The sequence below is a fragment of the Grammomys surdaster genome, unplaced genomic scaffold (genome assembly GCF_004785775.1).
Source record: "Grammomys surdaster isolate TR1022 unplaced genomic scaffold, NIH_TR_1.0 201, whole genome shotgun sequence".
Taxonomy (NCBI): Eukaryota; Metazoa; Chordata; class Mammalia; order Rodentia; family Muridae; genus Grammomys; species Grammomys surdaster.
The window spans coordinates 8,457,084-8,480,077 of NW_021604646.1; the positions used below are offsets into that span (position 1 = coordinate 8,457,084).

General features: G+C 42.0%; 1 protein-coding gene across 3 annotated transcripts in view; it reads left to right on the forward strand.

The window, feature by feature from the left end:
• Positions 1-22,994, forward strand: part of Fam192a (family with sequence similarity 192 member A) — a 30,088-nt gene that overhangs the window by 2,016 nt on the left and 5,078 nt on the right. The window contains exons 2-9 of one of the 3 annotated variants that reach the window (XM_028770448.1): positions 2,246-2,303; positions 8,174-8,315; positions 10,238-10,334; positions 10,740-10,877; positions 11,556-11,654; positions 12,373-12,494; positions 17,488-17,618; positions 21,183-21,247. In XM_028770448.1, the coding sequence (XP_028626281.1) occupies positions 10,751-10,877; positions 11,556-11,654; positions 12,373-12,494; positions 17,488-17,618; positions 21,183-21,247 (544 nt within the window). In that variant the 5' untranslated portion in view covers positions 2,246-2,303; positions 8,174-8,315; positions 10,238-10,334; positions 10,740-10,750. The remainder of the gene's footprint in view (positions 1-2,245; positions 2,304-8,173; positions 8,316-10,237; positions 10,335-10,739; positions 10,878-11,555; positions 11,655-12,372; positions 12,495-17,487; positions 17,619-21,182; positions 21,248-22,994) is intronic. The other 2 variants (XM_028770447.1, XM_028770446.1) reach the window with 2 other exon arrangements.

Below are 22,994 nucleotides of genomic sequence, written 5' to 3' on the forward strand. Positions count from 1 at the left end.
AGTCCAAGGTGGCCTAGAACTCAAGATTTTCTGCCTCTGCCTCTTTCCAGACTGGGCAGTTTCTTCATAAATTCTCTTCTATACCAACTTTGTTATTAAACAGTTATCTTTTGGGGTTTTTTGTTTGTCTTTTGAGACAGGATCTCTCTATTTAGCCCTAGCTCTTTTTAAAACTGACTATATAAACCAGGCTGTCCTGGAACTCAGAGATCCGCCTGCCTCTGCCTCTGCCTCCCCAGTGCTGAGAATAAAAGTGTGTGACACCATGTCCCCTCTTAAACACTAGCATCTTAAATTCAATTATTGCAGGTTTAGTTCCTGAAGTTTTTGTTTACTTTTATCACTTTTAAAAAAGTTTCATATTTTTTGCCGTTAATTTTAAGGCTTGATTTTTATTTAAACATCTTAAGTATATTTGTTGTGTGATCCATGTATTTAATTCCCATGGATCTGTTTTTCTTGTCCATTATTCCCACAGTTTTCTCTCTTACCTCCTTTCCCTTTCAAGGTGTAATTCTTGGGTACCAATTTACTATGGGGGGGGGGGAAGGGTTATCTGCACACCCTGTGGGCTGCCTTGATTTTTTCTGTTGCTTCGTCATAGTACTGCTAGAGTGAATTGTTCAGGCCAGAGGAGTCCTCAGGATAAAATAATCTACTTGAATCATTGGCTTAATTTCTGGTTGTCACCTTCTAGATTTTATCCAAAGTTTCCACCATCTTTTTGGCTTTTTGGTTTAACAGTTATTCTTTAGTTCCTTTTGTATGTGATGCCTTTGATATGTGAATGTACAGATTTGTATGAGTGTACATGCAGATTTACATGTGGTATCAGAGGGCAACTTCAGGTGTTGGTCCTCTTACCTTTTGTTTCCTTTTAATATTTTAGATTTGTGTGTGTGTGTGTGTGTGTGTACAGGTGCATGAGGAAGCCATAAGAGGTCCTCTGGAAATGCAGCAAGCTCTCTTAACTGCTGAGCCATCTCTCCGGACCTTGACTTCCACCTTGTTTGAAACAGTCTTTGGTTGTTTACCACTACATATGTCTGGCTAACTGGCCCACGAGTTTCTGGGGGTTTTCCTGTCTTCTGCCTCCTATCTCCAGGAAGGAACACTGGTAGTCTAGGCATGACCTGAAGTATTCCGCACTTATGTGGGGTCTGGAGCGTCAAACTGAGATTTTCCTGCTTATTTGGCAAACATTTTATCCATTGACCCATCTTTCGGCTATTATTTATTACTGCTGCTGCTGCTGCAACGTTTCTAGCTGTTTAAGCATAGCCGTAGACAGTTTCAATATTCAGTTCATTTTCTCCACAGGCAAAAGCCTCTCACTCCTTGATTCTGATACTAAAATGTGAAATGTGTGATTGCCTGTAGTCTTAAGTGAAAGATGATATTTCTACATAGAATTTCTAGTATTTTTACCATTCAGTGTCACAGCAGCTATAAAAATTAGGCTTCCCTGATGTCTTATTCTAGTCTGCCTAAAAGAACTTAGTGCTTAAGCTGGCCTTGGTAACATCCACCTTCAATTCCAGCGCTCTGGAAGCAGAAGCAGGTGGGTCTCTGAGTTTGAGGCCAGCTTGGTCTACAGAGTTTTAGGATAGCCAGGGCTACACAAAACCCAGAAAAAAGGAGGCAGGGCTTAAAGCTCAGTTTCAACTCCTGTAGCAATAACTGTGTCCTACTTTTCTTTAAATTGCTTGTGTGCCACATTACATTGCTGCATTGGCTGTAGGCTTATTTAGTGCCTAGCTAGCACTGTGTCTTGAAAAGATTTGCCTTTAAAAACAAAAACAAAACCCAAAAAACAAACAAACAAACAAACAAACTGGCTCGAATGGGGAGTGGTGAGCCTCTATTCAGAGGTAGGGGGAATCTCTGAGTTTGAAGCCAGCCTGGTCTATATTTCAAGTTCCAGTCAAACCAAGGTTACATAGTGAGACTCTGTCTCAAAAACCCAAAACAAAACATAAAACAACTTTTAAAAGCTGCCTTGGTTAACCTTTTGGTAGTAGCACCGCACAGGCCAATTCCTTTTTCAGTTTGATTGTACTGCTGAGCCATGTAAGAATGGGTGTTTGGAAGATGGGATGGGATTTGGTGTGTGGGTTGGGTCTGAAGGCAACCATATGGCAAAATACTTTAGAATCAAAGCTATCCTTGAGTATTTCTCAGAGAGGTATCATGTTGAATACTAATGCTGAAAATTTTTAATTTTTTTCTTGTGTCTTCTTCTCAGTTTTGAGGTGCTGACAACCAAAAGATCCTGCTGCTTTTATTTCTTCCCTGAGTTCCAGGTGAATTTGCTCTCACTTGTCTCAGCACATAGCAGATAGAACTAAATTAGACTCATACACAGTGAGGGGCTGTGTCTGTTCTGAGAGGGGAAGTGTGAAGTAGAGAGCCGAGCACCAGCTAAAAGAGCAGGGGTGTGAGTTCGTGTTCCTGCTTCCTTTAGTGTAAGAAGATGAATTAGATGGGTAGAAGGAAAGATTGCCACCGTGTGCTGTGGAAAGATTGTGTGTGTGTGTGTGTGTGTGTGTGTGTGTGTGTGTGTGTGTGTATAAACACATTAAATACTTATAACATATAATTGCACGTTTCTTTGACGCCTCAGATTTGTTACAAACTACTCTTTATAACTCAAACTTTAACTATAGATTAAGATGCTTATGTTGTAATCTCATTGATTCATTAGATCTCTTCTGCTTCTGTAGTATATTATTAGTAAGCTTCAGTGTTAGAAGATTAATGTTACTTCTCTTACTGATTGCTTTAGCCAGTAATAAGTATTAACAGAGTTCTTTGTTAAGTAATTGTCATTCTCTAAGGAAATTTTATGACATAGGAAAAGTTGACCTGATTTAAATTATTATTGCTTGGTAGCAGTGTCTTCTGACCAGAAAGTAGTCTTTTGGGAGGCTTGCAGTTTAATTGGACTATCTAGCAAATCTAGGTATGTGAGTGGGTAGGTGCATGAATGCACCGGTGCGTGCACCTTTATACTTGTCTATCCATGAACATGAAGGGCATAAGAAGGTGCTGGGTATATCATCTGTTACTCTCTTGTCTATTCCTTTGAGGCAGAGTCAGTCTGTCTCTGTCTGTCTTTCTGTCTGTCTCTGTTTCTTCTTCCCCACGCCCCCTCTCAACCTGGAACTTAGATTTTTGCAGGTTGGTTTCAAGCCAGCAAGTCACAGCTAGCCTCTTGTTTCCACCCTGTCAGAGCTTGGGTTACAGAAGTGTGCTTGACTTGTGGCTTGTTACTTGAATGCTGGGATCCAAACTGGTCCTCAAAACTGCACAGCAGATGCTCTCAACCACTGAATCCTCTCTCCATCTCACTCGTATTTGAGGTACAGGAAAACTTACACATTAGGGTGAAAATATTGGAAAACAGTCAACTGACAAAAGAAAATGGGTTGGCTTATTTTTGCTACCCTAAATAAAGCTTATAACACAGAAATATGATTCCTTGAGTGTATTTCTACATGTAGGGTCTAATTTTAGAAGGGGATGGTGGCCAGCCAGATGTAAACTTAGTCTGCCATCACAAAATTCAACTCCGTAGGAAAAAAGATCTCAATAATTTGCATCATGACTCTAGTTACATGGACTAAGTTTTCAGTTCCAGGATAATGATTACTTTGTAAGTTGTGCACTTTTAGAACTTGCAGAATATGCTATAAGACACCACCTGTTTTGTATCCCAGCCTGGAAAGGAAATACTGACTCCAGGAGAAACAGTACTGCAGTGTGTAACAAGTTACCCTGCCTTGAAGCCCAAGATCTTTGTTTTTTGGCTGTTAAACAAATTTGTAAACTGTGGCTCCTTTTGGAGACAGAAGTCTCACTGTATAATAAACCAGGTTGGCCTCAAACTTTTCAATCCTTGAAACTTGTTTAAACAGTGTGATTTTTTGTTTTCTACAAAATCCATATTGAAGAATGTTGAATGTTTCTTTTTTTTAAAAAAAATGTTGAGCTGAGTATGTAGTTCAACAATAGTGCACTTGCCTAGCTTACAAGTTACTACTCTAGGTTTGACCATCAGCACTGGGGAAGAAAAACAGTATTTGGTTTCATAGTTGAATTCATTTTTCAGTTACCTTGAAAAACAAAAGCTTGGTAAGGAAAGAAAAGCTGACCTTAGTCAGTCAGTCTGTTTGTTTCTTCCCTCCACCCCTCACAGTGTCTCACTGTAGCCTTGACTATCCTAGAATTCATCATGCAGACAGGGCTGACCTAGAACTCAGATCCTTCCGAAAGCTCTGCCTCCTGAGTGCATGCTGGTATTGAAGGTGTGTGCCACCGTGCCTGGTTTATTTAATCTTCCTAGAATTGAACACAGGACGGACAAAATAAACCTTCCACTATAAATCCCCCGCAGTCCTATGTTGATCTTGATAATTAGATCCCCCTAATCCTGAGCTTTTTGTCTGCTGGTATTTTATTTTTGTTTATTATAGCGAACAAAAGGGGAAAGGACAGATGTGTGAAAATTTGGCTAAGAAATAGGAATTAAAAGTCAATGTAATCTAAATCCCTAAATTCTTTAGTACAGAAGAGGATCAGTACATGGTGGGTATGGGCCACTTCTGTTCTGCAGAATAAATGGCTAGTGTGGACTCTGAAAAAAAAAAAAGGTCCACTTCTCAAGGGGAGCTTAAAAAAACAAAACTTTACATGTTGTCAATTAAATGTGTGTGTGTGTGTGTGTGTGTGTGTGTGTGTGTGAGAGAGAGAGAGAGAGAGAGAGAGAGAGAGAGAGAGAGAGACGGAGGGAGAGATGAGTGCAAGGGTGCAGGTCCTACTGCATACAGTTGGAGGTTAGAGAAAGACTGCAGGAGTTGGTTTTCTTTCCACCAGAATTCCTAGAATCAAACTCAGGTCGATAGGCTTACACAGAAAACTGTTCTACTCACTGAGCCATCTCCTAGGGGCCCAAAGCAAGTTGCATCCATTTTCAACCTTCCTAATGCTGTGGGCCTCTAATTCAATTCCTCATGTTGTAGTTGACCCCTCAACCATAAAAATATCTTTGTTGCTACTTCATAATTAATTTTGATACTGTTATAAATCCTAATGTAAGTATTTTTGGAGATAGTTTGTTAAATGGGGTCACATAGGTTGAGAACCACTTAAAGGAAGCCAGCAAGAATTACTTTTTGAAAGATGGTTTTTGTTGTGTAACAAAGAAAGCTGTTTCAATTTTGGTTCTGTTTTTCCTGTTGCCCAAACTTAACTGATGTTTGAACAAGAATTCCTTGTGACACTGAAACTACAGTAAATCCTTGTAATGACTGCTGTTGCCTAACATAACAATGGACAATATTTGGAAATATTCATTGAATATACTTTATTCTTTAGCTCCTCCTAGTGGTTAGTTTCTTTAGTAAATATTTATTATATACCTGACATACGCTCCAGGGCGTGTGGGTAAAGAGCTGTTGGAACATTCAGCAGTGGTAAAGCATAGTTAATCAGTGCTGTCTGCAGTTTCAAATGTATATAACAGGAACACAGGAAAGAACTATTTAGCCGCTACTCTAGAAGGACATGGGAAGCTTCTTAGAGAGGTGCGGGGGATCTTCATTCTGAGTCTGAGCAGAGAAGTTCACATGAGGTTTGAAAATGAGGCAAGGTAGAGGCAACAAAGCCTGCAGAGAGGCAGACAGGGTTGTGAGATGTGTGGTGTGGCTTTCCAGTACCATGTGGAGAGTCTGTTGTAAGTTAGATTGGGAAGATGGGGGCAGGGGGAGGTGAGGCAGCTAATGGGACCACACAAATGAACATGGACTTTACTCTGACAGAAGCGACTTTCAACCACAAGGTAATTTTACACACGAGGTATTTGTGGCAGTGCTATTTAACATTTTGATTTTTCTTCTAGTTTGTGCTGGTGTGTGTGTGTGTGTGTGTGTGTGTGTGTGTGTGTAAGATATTGGCACTTTATATAGGACAGTAACAGGCAGGTTTACCTTTAGAAAAACCATTAGATTGATAGTGGGAAGAGTGATCTGAATGGAGGCTAGAATAGAGACTACCTGTGGAATACTTTTAAAGTATCCAAGATGGAGCCCAAAAAAGAATTAGAAAGGAAGGGGCCCACTTCCCACAAAAAGAAGAGGGTAGATTAAGGAGACATCATCAAGAGGTAGAGATAGCAGAACTAGGTGACAGGTGGAATATAAACGTATAGAGAAGGAAAAGGAATTTAGGTGCATGCCCAAGTCTTGAGCCTGGGAGACCGTCCATCCGTATGTGTGTCCGGCAGTATCTAATTCCACCTGTACTATTCACTTTAGTGGTTTATTATGTACCATGTTATCTGGGTTAAGTACAAGAGTACTTACTTCTTTTGTGTACTTATAAAGTCTAGCCCAGTGTTGGATAAATAGTAGAATTACCTACTTACATGTGGAGAGAATTATATATGTGTACATTAAAGTTTTATGTGTTTTCTAACATCTCAGTTTGATGTGATCCCTTTCCCACTTAAAAGGTCATATTTGTTTATGACTGATTTCTTCCCATTCCTTGAGTGCACAGTTTGTTTTTTTTTTTTTAACCACTGCACCCAGCTCAAAGCTTAACATAGTTCTATATGGTAATGGAAAGCCTTTCAAAGCATTTTGAAATGTGCCAAATACTGTGCCAAGTGCTTTGCATGAATTGTCTTGTTTTCCCACACAAAGACTTTATGTTGAACAGAGCTGTCTTGGTCACCTTTGGTGAGTGTGATCTGGGGATAAGGATGTCAAGGCTCAGAAGAATTAAATGACTAGGCCAGTGTCATACCAAGTTCTAATCCTGGCAGAGCCCAATTCTGAACTTAAATCTTTTGCTGTTAGAGGCCCTGGTCTTTATCATTGCCTGTGCCCACCTTAAGGAGAGCACAACAGAAAGCAAGCATGTGATGTAGATTAGTTGAAATTGAGCAGTCTTATATTGAAAGATATGTAAGGTTAAGCTAGCTTGTCTTGCAGTATTATTTATTTTGAAACAAAATCATTGTATAGCTCAAGATGACCTAGAACTTAGAATCTTCCTGCATTAGCCTCTCTAGTGCTGGGATTACAGGCGTGAGCTGCCGTACACAACCTATATGGCTGTAGCTATTGACTGAAAGAAGATTATAATTCTTGAAAGACCTGAATATTTTTTGGAAAAGAAATATTATGAATATTATACAGAATACTCAGAATTTGACTATTCATTCATCACTACTTTTTTAATGTGCCAAAGGACAGCATGTAGGCGTCCATTTTTCCTTCTACCATATGGATTCTGGGAATTAAACTCAGGTCATTAGACTTGACAGGACACATGGTTACCCTTTGAGGCATATGCTGGTCTTTTTTGAGATATTTCTCAGGTGTTCAAGAGTGTCCTTGAACTCTTGATCCTTCTGTATCTGTCTCTTGTGCTAGGATTACAGGCATACATGTGCTAACAAGCCAGGCAAGTTCCACTACTTTGAAACACATTTATTTCCATCTTGTAGGATTAAAATACTGGACATTTTCCTTTGAAAAGCAGCAAGTTAAGAGTAGGGGTTACCACCGGGCAGTGGTGGCACACGCCTTTAATCCCAGCACTTGGAAGGCAGAGGCAGGTGGGTTTCTGAGTTCGAGGCCAGCCTGGTCTACAGAGTGAGTTCCAGGACAGCCAGGACTACACAGAGAAACTCTATCTCGAAAAACCAAAAAAAAAAAAAAAAAAAGAGTAGGGGTTACCTTCCTATAACTAAAGGGATGTCATATTAGCAAAGAGTCACCTTTTGTTATCGAAATATATGTGTGGATTTCATAGGAACAGAAATTTCAGAGCAAGAAGTGTTAAGGTGGAAAGGGAGCTGGCAACTGGAAAGGGAGCGCAGTGGCCCGTCTTGAAGGTCTAAAATAGGATTTGCTGATTCTGGTTTTGGTGTGTGTGATGGATTCTGATGCCAGGAGGAAGCTGTGAGGACTTGTCCTGTTGGGAGTTACTTACTAGAAAATAGTAGTAGGGAGAGGAAAGTAGCAGTGGATATAGGGTGGGAAGGGAGCAAGCAGTAGAAAGGGGAAAGCAAGGGTCCAGCGTGACTCCCATTTCCCCCAGTGACTGCATGGTTCACATTCTCTGCTGGGGACATTTCATAAGCTGTTGGCTCTTGTTTCCTAAGAAATTGCTCCAAAGAGCTCGAGGAATTTTGCAAAGTCACAGAGACAAGGTGATCCTGCTTCTGTCCTGAGCATCTGGCTGCAGGCATCTAGTGGTGCTGCATCCCTACATCCAGAGAAGCTGCACTGTGGGCCTTCTCTCAGGTGACTTAGTTTTCATTCTAGTAATTGTCACAATTCTCATTTTTCACATGGAACTAAACCTCAGCAGTAGGATGGATTCAGGCCGAGATGATTCCTTATATTTTGAATATTTGGATTTAATGCCCTGATTCCATTTTTTTTCTTTACTAAACAAAAACATTGCATTCTGGGCATTGGAATTTGATATAGAAAATATAGCTGAAATTGACATGCCCTTGTTTTCTTGTGTGGCTCTCCCCAGGCTGAGGGATGAACCCAGAGCCTCCTACACTTAACTACATTCTTAACATGGTGATTTGAATGAGAGTGGACTCTATAGGCTGATATACTTGAACCCTTGATCCTTAGTTGGTAGTACTGTTTGGGAAGGATTAGGAGGTGAGGCTTAGTTGGAGGAGGTGTGCCACTGAAAGTGAGCTTCGAGGTTTAAAAGCCTCTCTACATTCCTAGTTACCTCGCTGTCTGCCCTGTGTTTATGGATCAGGATGTAAGATCTCTCACCAGTGCCTCAGCACCATGCCTGTCTGCCTGTTGCCATACTCCTTGCCCTGGTGGTAATGGGCTCTAACCCTCTGGAACCCTGAGCCCCAAATTAAAAACTTTCTTCTATCAGTTGCTTCAATCATGCTGTGTTTTCACAACAATAGAAAAGTAAGACACCAACTCTTAATGTTTTGAAATAAAAGTCTCACTGTGTGGCGCAGATTGGCCTCTAGCCCACTTTTCTACCCTAACTTTTTGATGGCTGGGATTCCAGGGATTGGTTACCATGTCCAGCCATGTCTTTGTTTTAACTGAGAGTTTGTGGTTTCTGAGGAGGAATATGATGATTGGGTAGAAATGTGATTTTTGAGACAAGGTATCATTATATAGTGCAGGCTGGCCTTGAACTTGCTGTGTATTCTAGGCTTATCTTGAACTTATGATCCTCCTGCCTCAGTCTTCATGAGCGTTGAGATTACAGTCATGTGCCACCACACCTAGCTGAGAATATGAAAATGTAGATGTCAGACTTGGACTTGATCCTTAACTCCACCGCTTGCTGCCTGTATGCTTTGAGCCAATGACTGAGCCTGGGTGTCAGTTTCATCTGTGACGAGTCTTTCTCATTGGCTCTGTATGCAGAGAAACTTGATAACATGCAAAAAGTATATAACACATGTGAGGAGCTTTAAATTTTGCTTTTTGAAGCTGCAGACTTACTTTAAAAAAAATGTATGTTTATGGGTGTTTTGCTTATATGTATGTCTGTGGCATACATATGGTAGGAAGTATGTGTGCACCAAAGCCAGAAGAAGGTGTTGTATCCCCTGAGACTAGAATTAAAGTTTTAAACCAAAATGTAGGGACTGGGAATTGAACTTGGAGAGAAGTCAGAGCTCTTAATCACTGGGACATCTCTTTAGCCCCAGACCTAGTTTCTAATGAACTATTATATTGGTTGTCAAAGGTTATCTTAGAAGAGACATTGGGTTATGTTGTGTTTGTGCTTCTTTGATAGGTAGTAATATTGTAGCGAACACAAAACATGTCTGAGTAGATGATTAACTGTAATTCTTCAGAAAAAAATTGAAAAAGCTAGCAACCCAAGGTTTGCACATGCTAGGCAAGTGAGCTAAGCACTGAGCTACATTCCCAGCTCTGAAATGTTGACTTTTGAGAGGAATAAGACATTCCCATCTTTATTTCCTTCTCCATGCTTCTCTGAAGAGTTGAAGAAAAAGCAGAAAGGAAGTTTGATGTCTTCTACATCAGGATATGCATTAAGGGCTTCAGGCTGTAGGAATAAGGAAGGCCACTGCTTCACAGGGAGGACAGGCAGGACAGATGGTGGCAGCTGCTTACTGTGGAGAACACTGAGCTTAGGTTAGGACGACCTGGCTCTTCTGCTTCCTCTCTTTACACTTGTGTCTTTTTCCTAGCTCTGCGACCTCCCTGCTTTACAGACTGGACTTGACTGCTAAAGGGCCTTGAGTACCTGAGAGTCTCCATTGGAATCTGCTTTGGAAGCAAGAACAGGTAAATCAAGGCAGTGTTGTGCCCTTGAGATAGCAACTGGAAGAAGATACAGTAGCAAATATTACAGCTGTGAAGCAGGATGTGAGCTGAGAACAGGTGTGGAGCCCAGGAGGCCTACTTGTCTAGAGTGCTGCGACAGGGAAATGCTACCACGTCAGAATGATCCCAGAGTCGTTCAGTGACTGGATAGCATGGACGTGTGCTGCCTGATGAGCCAGGATAGACTCCAGGTCTCAAGTGCTGGTGCATAGATGTGCACTATCACGCCCCGGACACATGGTGGTGGGGATGGAACCCGGGGCCTCGTGCTGCTAGGCAAACATACCAACCGATCTATATCCCTTATAACCCTGCTCTAAGAATTTTAATTGTAGTTATCCTTTGGATTTTTTTCTTTTTATGTAGACTATTCCATCATGGATGGAGGGGATGATGGTAACCTTGTCATCAAAAAGAGGTTTGTGTCTGAGGCAGAACTAGATGAGCGGCGTAAAAAGAGGCAAGAAGAATGGGAGAGGGTTCGAAAACCAGAAGATCCAGAAGGTATATAGATAGACCTAGAGCTGGACATCATTCACTTAACCTTTTTTTGTAATAATTTGTTCTTATATCTATTGATGTTCTGTCTGCATATGTGTCTGTGTGAGGGTGTCAGATGCTCTGGAACTGGAGTTATAGATAGTTCTGAGCTGCCATGTAGGTGCTGGGAATTGAACCCAGATCCTCTGGAAGAACAGCCAGTGCCCTTAACCACTGAACCAATTCTCCAGCCCCTCATTTACCTCTTTAGTCTTCACAAAACCCTGCCTAGAAAGTGCTAATTGTCCTCACTAGAGTTCAGGAACCAGCCTCACAGGGTGAAGTAAGCTATGTGTATTCTCCACAGCAAAACCACTACTCCATATTTGCCCTCCTCCCGCCACCACAGCACTTTCCAGGACATTCTGCTACTTGCTTGCTTGCAGGTGGAGGGGCAGTTTGAACTGAAATGCTGCTAATAGGTTTGAACTGGCTGCTCATCCAGTTAGCAACGTGACATTAATAGTTGTCTTTGAAAACCGCTTGCCCCTTTCTGTCTGAGGTGCAAAGGGAAACTATAGACTTTGTATTATTTTCACCCACAGATGTATAGAGACTTAACTATTTTTCCAACTCTTGTGATTCCAAAATAATATGAAACAACCTAAATTCTGTGTCTCCTTTATCCCGTCTTCCTTTCAGAATGTCCAGAGGAGGCGTATGACCCTCGGTCTCTGTATGAACGGCTGCAGGAACAGAAAGACAGGAAGCAGCAGGAATATGAGGAGCAGTTCAAATTCAGTAAGCTTCAGAAAATTGACATTTGAGGGACTCACTGGGCCTTTTGATGTGCTTTGGCCTCAGAAAACCATCTTTGTTACTAGCAATAGAATATCTTGATTATCCAGCCTCCAGGAGCTCAATTCAGTGAAAAAAAGACCATCTTCTGCCTTCCTTTTTACCTAGAGCCTAAGATACCATGTGAATTCTGTGCTAATTTCTAGTAATGGGAGAAATGCTTTGACTTGATGCCATGCTACTTATTAAAAAGCCATGGTGTTTAACAATTCTTTCTTGCAATTGCCTGAAGAATTGGCTGCTTGTTTAAAAAGGAAAATGACCAGCTGTATAGCTCATGAGTACCAGTGCTTGTTGTATAAGCTGACAACCTGAGTTGACCCCCATATCTCACAGTTGGAAGGAGAGAATCGATTCCCAAGAGCTGTCCCTTAGCCTTCATGTGTGTGCCCTGGTGCATGTGTACACACACCATACACAGAATAAACATGTAGGGAGGGAAAAGTCAAAAAAGACTTGTTTGTCTCAGTCTCCTCAGTGCTCCCTCAGTCTCCTCAGTGCTCCCTCAGTCTCCTTATTGCTCCCTCAGTCTCCTCAGTGCTCCCTCATTCTCCTTATTCCTCCTTCAGTCTCCTTAGTGCTCCCTCAGTCTCCTTAGTGCTCCCTTAGTCTCCTTAGTGCTCCCTCAGTCTCAGTGCTCCTTGTTCACTTATTTCCTCAGAAAACATGGTAAGAGGGTTAGATGAAGATGAGACCAACTTCCTTGATGAGGTTTCTCGACAGCAGGAGCTGATAGAGAAGCAGCGACGAGAAGAAGAACTGGAGGAACTGAAGGAGTACAGAATATCCTTTGTGCTTGGAGAGAAATGACTCATTTTCTTCACGAATATAAAGCGGCCTTCTGCCTCGTCCTTATAGTTTGTTAGCACTGATGTCCTGTGACTCTGAGGGATTGATTGGCTGTGATGGGTGGGGTGGGTTGCATGAGCGTATCTATTGCAATCAGAATTGCACATTTTCCAGGATTAACCAGGCATAAATTCTCTCAGTCAGTAGTGGGGTATTCTTGCCTTGTAGGATTAGACGGGCAATGTAGCCAGTCTCATTGGGGAGACAGTATCTCCTGAGATTTAAAAGGTAATGTTTCTGATCTTTTATATGTATTGCACACAGTGCATGCTTACTGAAGTCAAAGATAGTCTCATCCAGTGGCTCTCTCTTTCACTGCTTTAGGCCCTTGGACAGGATCTCTATGAACCTGAGCCCTGCTATGCTGGCTAAGCTACCTAACCAGTAAACTCCTAGGATCTGCCTGTCTCCCCCATGACTGGTTTTTACATACATGCTCAGGATTGGAACTTGGGTCCTCATGCTAGCCCAGACAGTGCTTTTACTTTATTGAGCCATCTTCCCAGACCTAAAAAGGCATGTTCAGAAACAGTGCGTTTTCTCTTCTGTTTTTAGCAAGATTAGACAATCCTCCCATACATTGAGAACTATTCCTGTAGTGGGCTCAACAAACAAGGAAGGTCATTTTACCTTGACTTAATATTGCCTTGCTGGAAACATCTACTTGTATAACTTTATTCCCCTTTTCCTGAGATGGTCTCACTGCATAGACTAGGTTGACCTCAAAGCTGTGATCCTCTTGCCTCTCGAGTGCTAAAGTTACAAATGAATACCATGTGCCTTTGAGTGTCTCACTGGGCTCCTCCACGTCTTAGTTAGCTGATGAAAAGTCGTCAGTCCGTGCCACATTGAGCCTAATCACACTTCCCTCCATTAGTCTTTTCCCATCTTCCTGTCTTCTCTACTCTGCCTTAGCCAAAAGTACTTGCAAAGCGTTTTCCAGACCTCTCTAAATCTTGCTGTCTTTCTCATCACTCTGGACTTTCTTCTGTATGGCTAGGGTTACTACTAATTAGTTTCCATTTCTCTTTGCCCCAACAGTCTGTTCTTTGGGCAGAAGTAGGAAGTTGTAAAAGTTACATGGCATCATGTCGCTTCACTGTTTGAAACACTCCAGTGATTTTTTTCCTCCTGTGGCAGTTAGTCTAAAGCAGACCTCTCCTTGAGACAGGATCTCACCGTATAGCTCTCACTAGATTAGAGCTCAGTTTGTATACCAGGCTAGCCTTGAAGTCACAGAGATCCACCTGCCTCTCCTTCCTGAATGCTGGGACTAAAGATGTGCACCACCATGCCTGGCTCGAGTCGGCATTCTTTAATCAGGCTCTGCATGGCTTCGGGTAAACCGTCTGGGTTCTGCAGCCACTCTTTCTCATGTTCACTCTACTCCAGCCTCCGGCCTTTAGGCTCCTCACACATCATCAAATGGATTCTATTACAAGGCCTCAAATTCATGGTTTCCTCAACCCGAAATGTTCTTCCCTCAGATTCCCAAGGCTAGCTTAGGGCTCGGCTCTGTGTTCCTTTCCTTAAGCACTTTGTATAGTTGCAGCTTCTGATTGCTGTACCATTACATCCTGTTTACCACCAAATGGTATTACTTGGAGTGTTATCTGGGGATTTATACATTCTAAGCACATGCTCTACTACTGAGCTACCCAAGCCCCATAATTTTGTTTTAAATAGGGCACATTTTCATTTGTTTGCTTTGGCTCATTTTATCTCTTTACTGCTAGAATATAAAATTAGTTCTATAACAACCAGAATGACTGATTTTTTTCCCAGTGCTTGGGATATAGTACATTCTCAATAAATATATAAATAAATGAGTATATAGCTCACAGGAGCTATTGGTAGTCCATCCTAACTTTTACCCTCTACAAGGAAGCCTATTTGAATATTTCAAGCTTATAAGTTGAATAAACCCACTGTTCTGTTTAAACATGCTTCATCAGTGAATTGATAATTGATGATAGGACAGAATCAGTGTGCATCCCTGGCTGGCTTGGAATTCACTATGTAGACAAGGCTGGACTCAGGGACAGAGGTCCACCTGCCTCTGCCTCCCCAGAGCTTAGATTAAAGGTATCTGCCACTATGCCTGGTTTGATGGTAGGATTTTATTTGTACTAGCTAGTATTTTCCTGCAGAGTGTATACAGTAGGCCCATTAAACAGTAGTGTGGGAAGCAATGTAGGCAGATATTCAGGGACATAATGTCAGTCAGCGCTGGGAGCATAGGTAGTGGCTGCCAGCCTTGGTCTGAATGTATGCTGAGGCTGAGAGATGACACAAAGTTACCCCTCAGTTTCATCTGTAAACGTTAAGACTGCCTCTTCTGAACTTCTGCCTCTGCCCCGAGGACAGCAGAATAACAGTGTGAGCTGACACAGCTGTGGAGATAGGCAGGCCTTTCTGCACTTTTTACATAAATTGTTTTATTTTAGTTTGGCAGACGAGCAGATTAAGTGTCCACCAGAGGAACATTCTAGAAAATAGTGCTGTGACTGTAAAATGCCCTTCGGTTTTCAGTTACAAGGATGAAAGAACCAGAAAATGCTTTGCTTAATAAAGTCTGAAACTTTTGAGATGTGTTTGTTTTAGAGAGAGAGTCAGTTTTGATGTGAATTTAAAAAAAAAAATACTATACTTGCTCCCTGCCAAAGGTTGGAACATTTCTTTTACTAAAAACATGTATTTGTTGAGGAGTAGGCCTAGCCTGCATGTGGAGGTGGGTTAGTGGGTGTCTTGTGGAAGTGGGCTCATTCTGGCACTCGAGCCCTGGACCGCTCAGGCTGTTAGGCCTGCAGCAGGTGCCATTTTCTCTACTTTAAAAAAAAAGTTAAGTGTTTTCTTTTTTAATCTGTGTCTTGTTATAAATAAATGCATGTTTTACTATGCTCATTTTTTCACATTTTAGTATTTAATATTGAGCAGGTTTCTTTTGTTTCTTCCTGTTTTTTTTGTTTTTTGTTTTTGTTTTGCTTCTTTTTTTTTTCCCTCTGTGCCTTAGTGACAAGGTTATAGGTAGAAACTGTAATGTACTAATGACTTTGACATTTTTTTTTTAACTAGGAAAATTTTTTTTTCCTTTTTTTTTTTTTTTAATTTTTATTTTATTTATTTATTTATTATATGTAAGTACACTGTAGCTGTCTTCAGACACCCCACAAGAGGGCATCAGATATCATTGCAGATGGTTGTTAGCCACCATGTGGTTGGTGGGATTTGAACTCGTGACCTCTGGAAGTACAGTCAGTGCTCTTAACCACTGAGCCATCTCACCAGCCCAACTAGGAAAATTTAAGTCTCTTGTTTCAGCTTCCCCTCCCCCCACCCCCAAGCCCCAATAGAAAGGAATGTTTCTGACAAGATGGCCCAGCAATTAAACCCTGATAACCTAAATTTGATCCCTTGCACCCATATGGTAGAACTAGAGAACTGACTCCTGCAAGTTGTCTTTTCACCTCTGTACACTTGCTGGAAAACATGCATCCCATCTCCTTGTGCGTGTGGTTAAATGTAATTTTAAGAAAATGAAGATTGAGGGCTGGCAAGGTGGCTCCGTGGGTAAAGACATTTGCCACCTAGCCTAGTGTGTGTGATAGGTGATCCCTGTGTCTCCATCTTTCAAAAGCTGCTTCTTGGATTTCTTGGGCACTAGATGTCACTGTTGTCCAGTAAGGTATGGCTGCATCCTAACAGCTTACACCCTGTCAGATATTTACCTGCTTAGTAAGTGGTGAGGAAGAGCCTAAAATGGAAGGAACATATCCTAGAGGAGAGAGCAGCAGGAATGACAGCCTTGTGAGCTGATGATGACCGTGATGTGACAAGTGCCCTGCTTAGGGCTTTTCTGCCTTTTGTGATCCTGAGGAGTGAGCCTCAGACCTTAAGTATGCTAGGCAGCCTCTACCACTGAGCTGTAGCCTAGCCTTTTTTCTACTTTTTATTGTGAGACAGGCTCTTTTAACTTTACCAGGCTGGCTTGACCACTCTATAACCCAGAGTAGAGCTTACCCCTCTCAAGTAGCTGGAATATAGGCCTGCACCAACAGGTCAAACCTGTTTCTGCCCTTGTCTCTGTCTTTCTCTCTGTCTCTCTCTCTCTCCCTCCCTCCCTCTCTCCCTCTCTCTCTCTCTCTCTCTCCCTCTCCCTCTCCCTCTCTCCCTCTCCCTCTCCCTCCCCCTCCCCCTCCCCCTCCCCCTGCACCCCCACCCCCCCTCTCTCTCTCTCTCTCTCTCTCTCTGTGTTTGTGCGTGCATGTGGAAAGTTAGAGGACAACTATAGGAATCTGTTGCCCCTTCTACTATATGTGTTCTGGGGATTGAACTCCAGCATTGTGGCAAGTGCCTTTACTCCCTAAACCATCTTGGCTGTCAGATAATACAGATCTTAAGAAATATAAAGGAAATTGAGAAGTTATATATGACTTCCTTAGAAGTAAGTCTCACCTTCCAAAGGTGAAATCAGGTTTTGCAGAATGTCTTCATTACTGTCAGTGACATTTGGATGAGAAGCATAAGAACCAGCTTGTCCTGCTGGTGCAGCACATCAGAGTATTCCAGTAAGAAGACTGTAAATGAAGAATCCTACAGACATAACACAGCAGCCCAAATGCCATTTTCAAAAGCATAAGCAGGGCTGGGCACATTCATAAGTTTGAGGTAGGAAATTACTAAAACTTGACCTTCACACATGCACACAGTGATACACACGTGCCTTCATTCACATACCCATGTGCACATACACACAGGATCTGGTGCTTTAGGTCTATATCCCAACCACTTGGGAGGCCAAGTCAGGAAGGTCTCATGTTTAAGTTCCACCATGGGCCTATGGATTTCATTTGTTGTCCTCTGGATTTACTTTTGCTCTGTAGCATTTCTTCTGTTTGGTTAATCTGACCCTTAACCTGTAACTCACAGTAATCTCAACAAGGTTGGAATTTCTACAGAAAATAAGGAAGTGGAGAAGAAGATGACTGTGAAACCCATAGAAACCAAGAACAAGTTCTCGCAGGCAAAGCTGTTGGCAGGAGCTGTGAAGCATAAGAGGTCAGCGAGTGTGTGCACATGCTGAGAATCTCCCTCTGGCCACATAGTCTGAAATGCCACTTGCAGTGGTGCCCACAGCAAATGGATATTCAGCATGTTGCTGTAACAATGCTCCAGTGTGCTTGTCTTTCTCCGCTGTCAGATTTAGTGTCCCGGTAGCCTTTGATTCTAGCCTGATTGGATCACTCATTCAGCTGACGTACCGCTCCTTTTCACTGAGCACCTGCTGGAGGTTAGACTTCCTCTCCTGCTCTCACACATTGCTCTCACCAGGTCCAGAGAGTATTGTTTATTATGATCCGTTTTACAGATGGAAAGACAGCTGGAGAGATGAAGAACTTTTGTCCACTGTGTACAGTAATAAAGCAAGAGTTCAGTGTTGAGCTTTTGTATCTCTAGACAAACGAGGCAGCAAATGCCTCCGATTGTTATTGGTGAGGGTAACAGCATGGAGAAGGACAGCTGGAAAGCTGCTTCCCGGAAGTTAGAGAAGGGCTTAGAGAGATGCTGACAGCATAGGGCACCAGGGCTCTGATGGACAGGAAGGGAGAGGACAGCCCAGAGAACAGCTGCTACAGAGGCCTTGAGAGAATATGGCAGCTGTGGGAGGTTAGAGACCTGGCTGTCGCTCACTCTGACTGATGTGGAGGGTAGCACTGCTGGAGATTTCGATAAGTTCTTTGTCGTGTTTGCTCTTCCCTTTTCAATTCCTGAAATGGCACCAAAGTGATTGAATCAGCTTGACCAACCAGACCGTGGGCGAAATGATGTAAAGTGCAGTCTATTAGGAAAATCAATATGGTGTATTGGCAGCCAGCCACATGTTTTGAATAGAGTGTATTGATGCAGCCTTGTGGTTTGGCACATCCTCTATCTGCTGCAGATGTTCCTAGGAACACTGAGCACATGGAAAATGTCATTGTGGTACAGCAGCAGCAAGGGGACGATTGTGGTCTGAGAAGGAGCCTTAACAAACCGTGAGTCTTTAAACGCCCCATGTAAGCCTCCCAAAGTCCACTGGGTCAGGAATCAGACCTGGGCCAGTTCGATGAGCTCTCCAGGTGAGCAGTTACCTCTTAGGTACCCTTGCATTGCCAAATGGGTATTTCAACTGTCTCCCTTGATTAGTCTTTATATCATATTTAGGAAAGGTTCTGTTAAGCTTATTTGGTGATCTGTGTAGAGTCTCTCTTGGGTTTTCAAAATATGTCACTTAATGTTGCTTTCGAAGCAAGGTCCTCTTGGGGCAGGAGTGAGCTTCCCTGCCTTGGTTTATTAAAATAAGAAGAGAGTTTGTCAATAATGTGGACTCCTAGGCTTCACACCAGTCCTGGTTTTTAGTAAATATAAAGTGTGCGAGTCCTCATTGTTAAAGTTGCATGGACAGATTCCCTGTGGAAATCTGGAATCTCCCAGGGTGTGTATAAAGCATCAAGACAAAATAACCTACTTGATATCTTTTTCAAGTTTATTCTTGTTTTATTGTTACAGATTCCTGTGGGATCCCCATGCTCATTCATTTTTCGTGTTTTCAGTTAGAGCCACTCAGTGCTGTTTACTTCTTTCAGCTCTCATTGAGTACAGTTTTAAATTTCCTACCATGCATTTAGAATTACCATTGTGATTTCTTCTTCACCTCAAGAATAATATTGAAATATATTTTAAGTTTTCAACATTGAAATAACTTGTCCATGCTCCACTTGGTTCTAAAATACCCCCCCAACATACACACATTACTAACACCTTATAATCCTAGTATCTTAGAAGCTATGAAATACAGTACTTAGATTTTCCTTACTAATCCTAACTTATTGTGTTGTGGTATTGTGGTTTGTATATCATGATTTTTATTTTAAAGATGGAATCTCATTGTGTAGCTCTGGCTGGCCTGGATCTTGCAATGTAGACCACACTGCTCTTGATACCTGCCTCCGCCTCCCAAGTGCTGGGATTAAAGGCGTGCACTGCTACACCCAGCTGGCATGATCCTCTTTGTATCCATGCTGCCACTTACGGTCTTTCTGGGTATTACGTTTTGAGGGGTTTGTTTTTAAGTTTTTAAGTAAATACCTTTAAATGACTTCTTTAAACTGTATTTACTTAATCTAATTTTAACTAGTTTGTGTGGTCTATATTTAGTTTTTTAAGTATAATTTCTACCATCTTAATGCTGTCTTTTTATTTTTACTCTTTGTTTATTTACTTATTTATTTATAGAGCAGGGTGTATGTATTCTAGTCTGGTCTCAGACTCACTGTACAGCCAGAGATGCTCTTAGACTTCTGATCCTCCTGCTCCACCTGAGTACTAGGATTGCAGGGTGTGTCCTCATGCCTGGTTTATGCTATTTTGGGGAATTGAACCCACAACTTTCCCCAGGTGTCAGCCATAGTCTTAACAACTGAACTACATCCTCAGCATCCCTTTTACTTTTAAAAAATATCTTTTTACTTCTTGCTTTTGAGAAAAAAGTGAAAATGACTTTAAAATACTTTTTCTTTCCATTATATATACTTTGTTTCTAATCTTTTAGTGATAGGTCTTGAAATTTAACAGGCAGGCTTACTCAGCAAAACTAAATAGCTATTTTAACTCCTTAAAAATTATGTAAACAGACAACCTTGGGCCAGGGCTGCAGTTCAGTGTTAAAGCATTTGCCTACTATTGAGAAGCTGTAGGCACTCTCTCCCGAACACCCCCCCACACACACACAAAAGGGACCTTTAGACCTTGTGCTGCATTTGCTCTCTTCTATGTACTACGTGACATAGTCAATATGTAGCTGAGAGCCACATCCTGATTCACAGGCAGAGAGAATCAGACTCAACACAGAATCTCCTCAAAGTCCCTTAACTTAATGCCACAGGACCTTATTGTGTTTCATGCCACAAGTCAGGCGCTGGCCCATATGTAAACGGATACCTGTTTAGACTTACATCACCGTCTGTTCATCTTTTCCTCTGGTATGTCTTTTTCCATTGAAATGTATTGTTCTAACACCACCACCACCACCCCTTTTTTTTGTTTGTTTGTTTGTTTGTTTGTTTTTTGGTTTTTCGAGACAGAGTTTCTCTGTGTAGTCCTGGCTGTCCTGGAACTCACTCTGTAGACCAGGCTGGCCTCAAACTCAGAAATCCGCCTGCCTCTGCCTCCCAAGTGCTGGGATTAAAGGTGTGCGCCACCACTGCCCGGCTTGAAATGTATTCTTGAGATATTGTTTCAGTGAAAATTTTTTGGATGTCTTTGGATGTCATCAAAAATATTTCCTTAAATTATATTTTTGTCATTGTGGAATATATAAATACTATTGAAATCTCATCAGTTGAATGATAAAGGAGACAGAAAAGCAAAGTGTGCAATCTGTGACCTTGGGTCTGTTTGGAGGTTAAGTTCTCTTTCTAACAGACTTTATATTTGAGAAGAGGTTAGGAAATGAAAAGAAGGCTTTTCATTTCAATCATCCCAGCTTCTTGAGACTGCCCCAGACTCTCCTAAATGCTTCTGGTGCCCTGATTTGATCCCTAAGATTCAGCATAGCTCAAATCACTGTGTTTTCTGTTACAGCTCAGAGAGTGGCAATAGTGTGAAAAGACTGAAACCAGATCCTGACCCAGAGGACAAGGCTCAAGGTGGGTGTGACCCCTTCATTCTATCCATGATGGACGAGAACTGCAGGAAGAATGTGTCTTATATAAAGAGATGTATTATTTCTCTTTAAATCACCTTGCCTTAACTTAATGCCAAACTGTTTAATACTAAGCAGGAATTTCTACCATGAATATGTCAGCCGCCTGACAAAAGTGGCGTGTTACAAACTAGTAGCATTGATATATAACAATTGAGTTCTCCCCAGAGTGATTATAAGGCCTGGTCAGATGACCTCTGCTCACAAAAGGTTTTTCTCTGTCTTGCCAAATGTCAAGTTTCTTGATTTCACCTGTGGCAGACAGAGTGCACAGTTCCTGCTGATGGTTGGATTGCTCTGAGCCTAATGGAATTCAGGAGTCTGATTTTCCTTGAAGGTGGTGACTTCTCATGTGGTGAAATCTGCCACTGTATTAGGTAGCAGGAAATTGTAAGTAAAGGGGTGTGTTCTTGGGCTGGAGTGAGCAATTCAAGAGTTTGCTTTTAGTTCCTCCTGTGGGATTAAGGATCTAATTCAACTCGGTTGGTCATCTATAAAACAGGGCTTTCATTTATTTCTTCTCAAACAAATAATGGATGCTTTTAAAATTATTTCTCTACATTTGCTGGGATGGTAGCTGTATCTTTAAAAAAGATCTTCAGTGAAGAGCATCTTCCCACACCCTCTTCCACCCTCTTTGATTTCCACAGAGAAACACCATTGTATATTTCACTGGTGTTCATCCAGACCTATTGTGCACATATAGAAGCAGTTTCATATGTCATTCCAAATGCCTTCTTCCTGTCCCTGCAGTCCTGTGCAAGCTAGGCAAGAAACACCTTCCTTTGGTAGAAGGAGAGACCCTAGAAGGGACTGGCTATCCTTGACGCTTGCTTCAGTCTTGTCCTCTGCAGGGGAAGGCTTTGCCTTGGTCTTCCTGAAGGAAGCCTCAACCCTGACAGAAATTCAGCTCCTCCACTGAGAATTAGCTTGAACAGAGCCAGCAAATGTACAAGGTGGCCTGTGTCCTCGCTCCATCTGCCTACATTCCAAGAGCATTTCACTATTCATGATTTTCTGTGCTGACTTGATATGACAATGTGGTCCGGCAAAGGCAGGAGTTGGCAGGAAATGTCCCCCAAATGGTGAGCTCAGAGGGCACCGCTTTGTTCTCTGGGCCGTAACTGCTTTTGGAATGAAATTTGTCAGAGTTGCAGTCTTTTCTCTCTTGAAACTTCCTAGATAATTGGAGGGTCTGCTTGTTTCACTTAAGTGATTCAGGGTCACAATGGCCCCGGTTCCTGTGGCAGCTCTGTACTCAGTGCTGTCCTCCCATAGGCTAACTACAGCCCTCCTAGCACTCTGAACTTGAGTCTTTTATTTTCTGCTTCTGAAAGCATTCTGTGGGGTGCGTATTAACACAACAAACACTCAAGGAATGAAATAACTTCTTGTCATGTCTCAAATATTAAAACCATCAGATTTTTACCATCACCCACCCTCCCTCAAATTAGCTGTTTACAAGGAAACTGTAGAATGCCAATAACTCCTATCATAAATTCTGGCCTACTTTATGCCATACCCAGTGTGTCCCATGGTGGTGGTTGGGGGTCACTTCTCAAGAGTTCTATGTGGAGTGGGCACCCTGTTCCTTCACCAAGTGTTGAGGCTTCTGCTGCACTCTTCCTTTATTGGAAGGATACTGTGGGGGTGAGAAAGATGGCTGGGACGATTCTGCTCGATTGAAATGG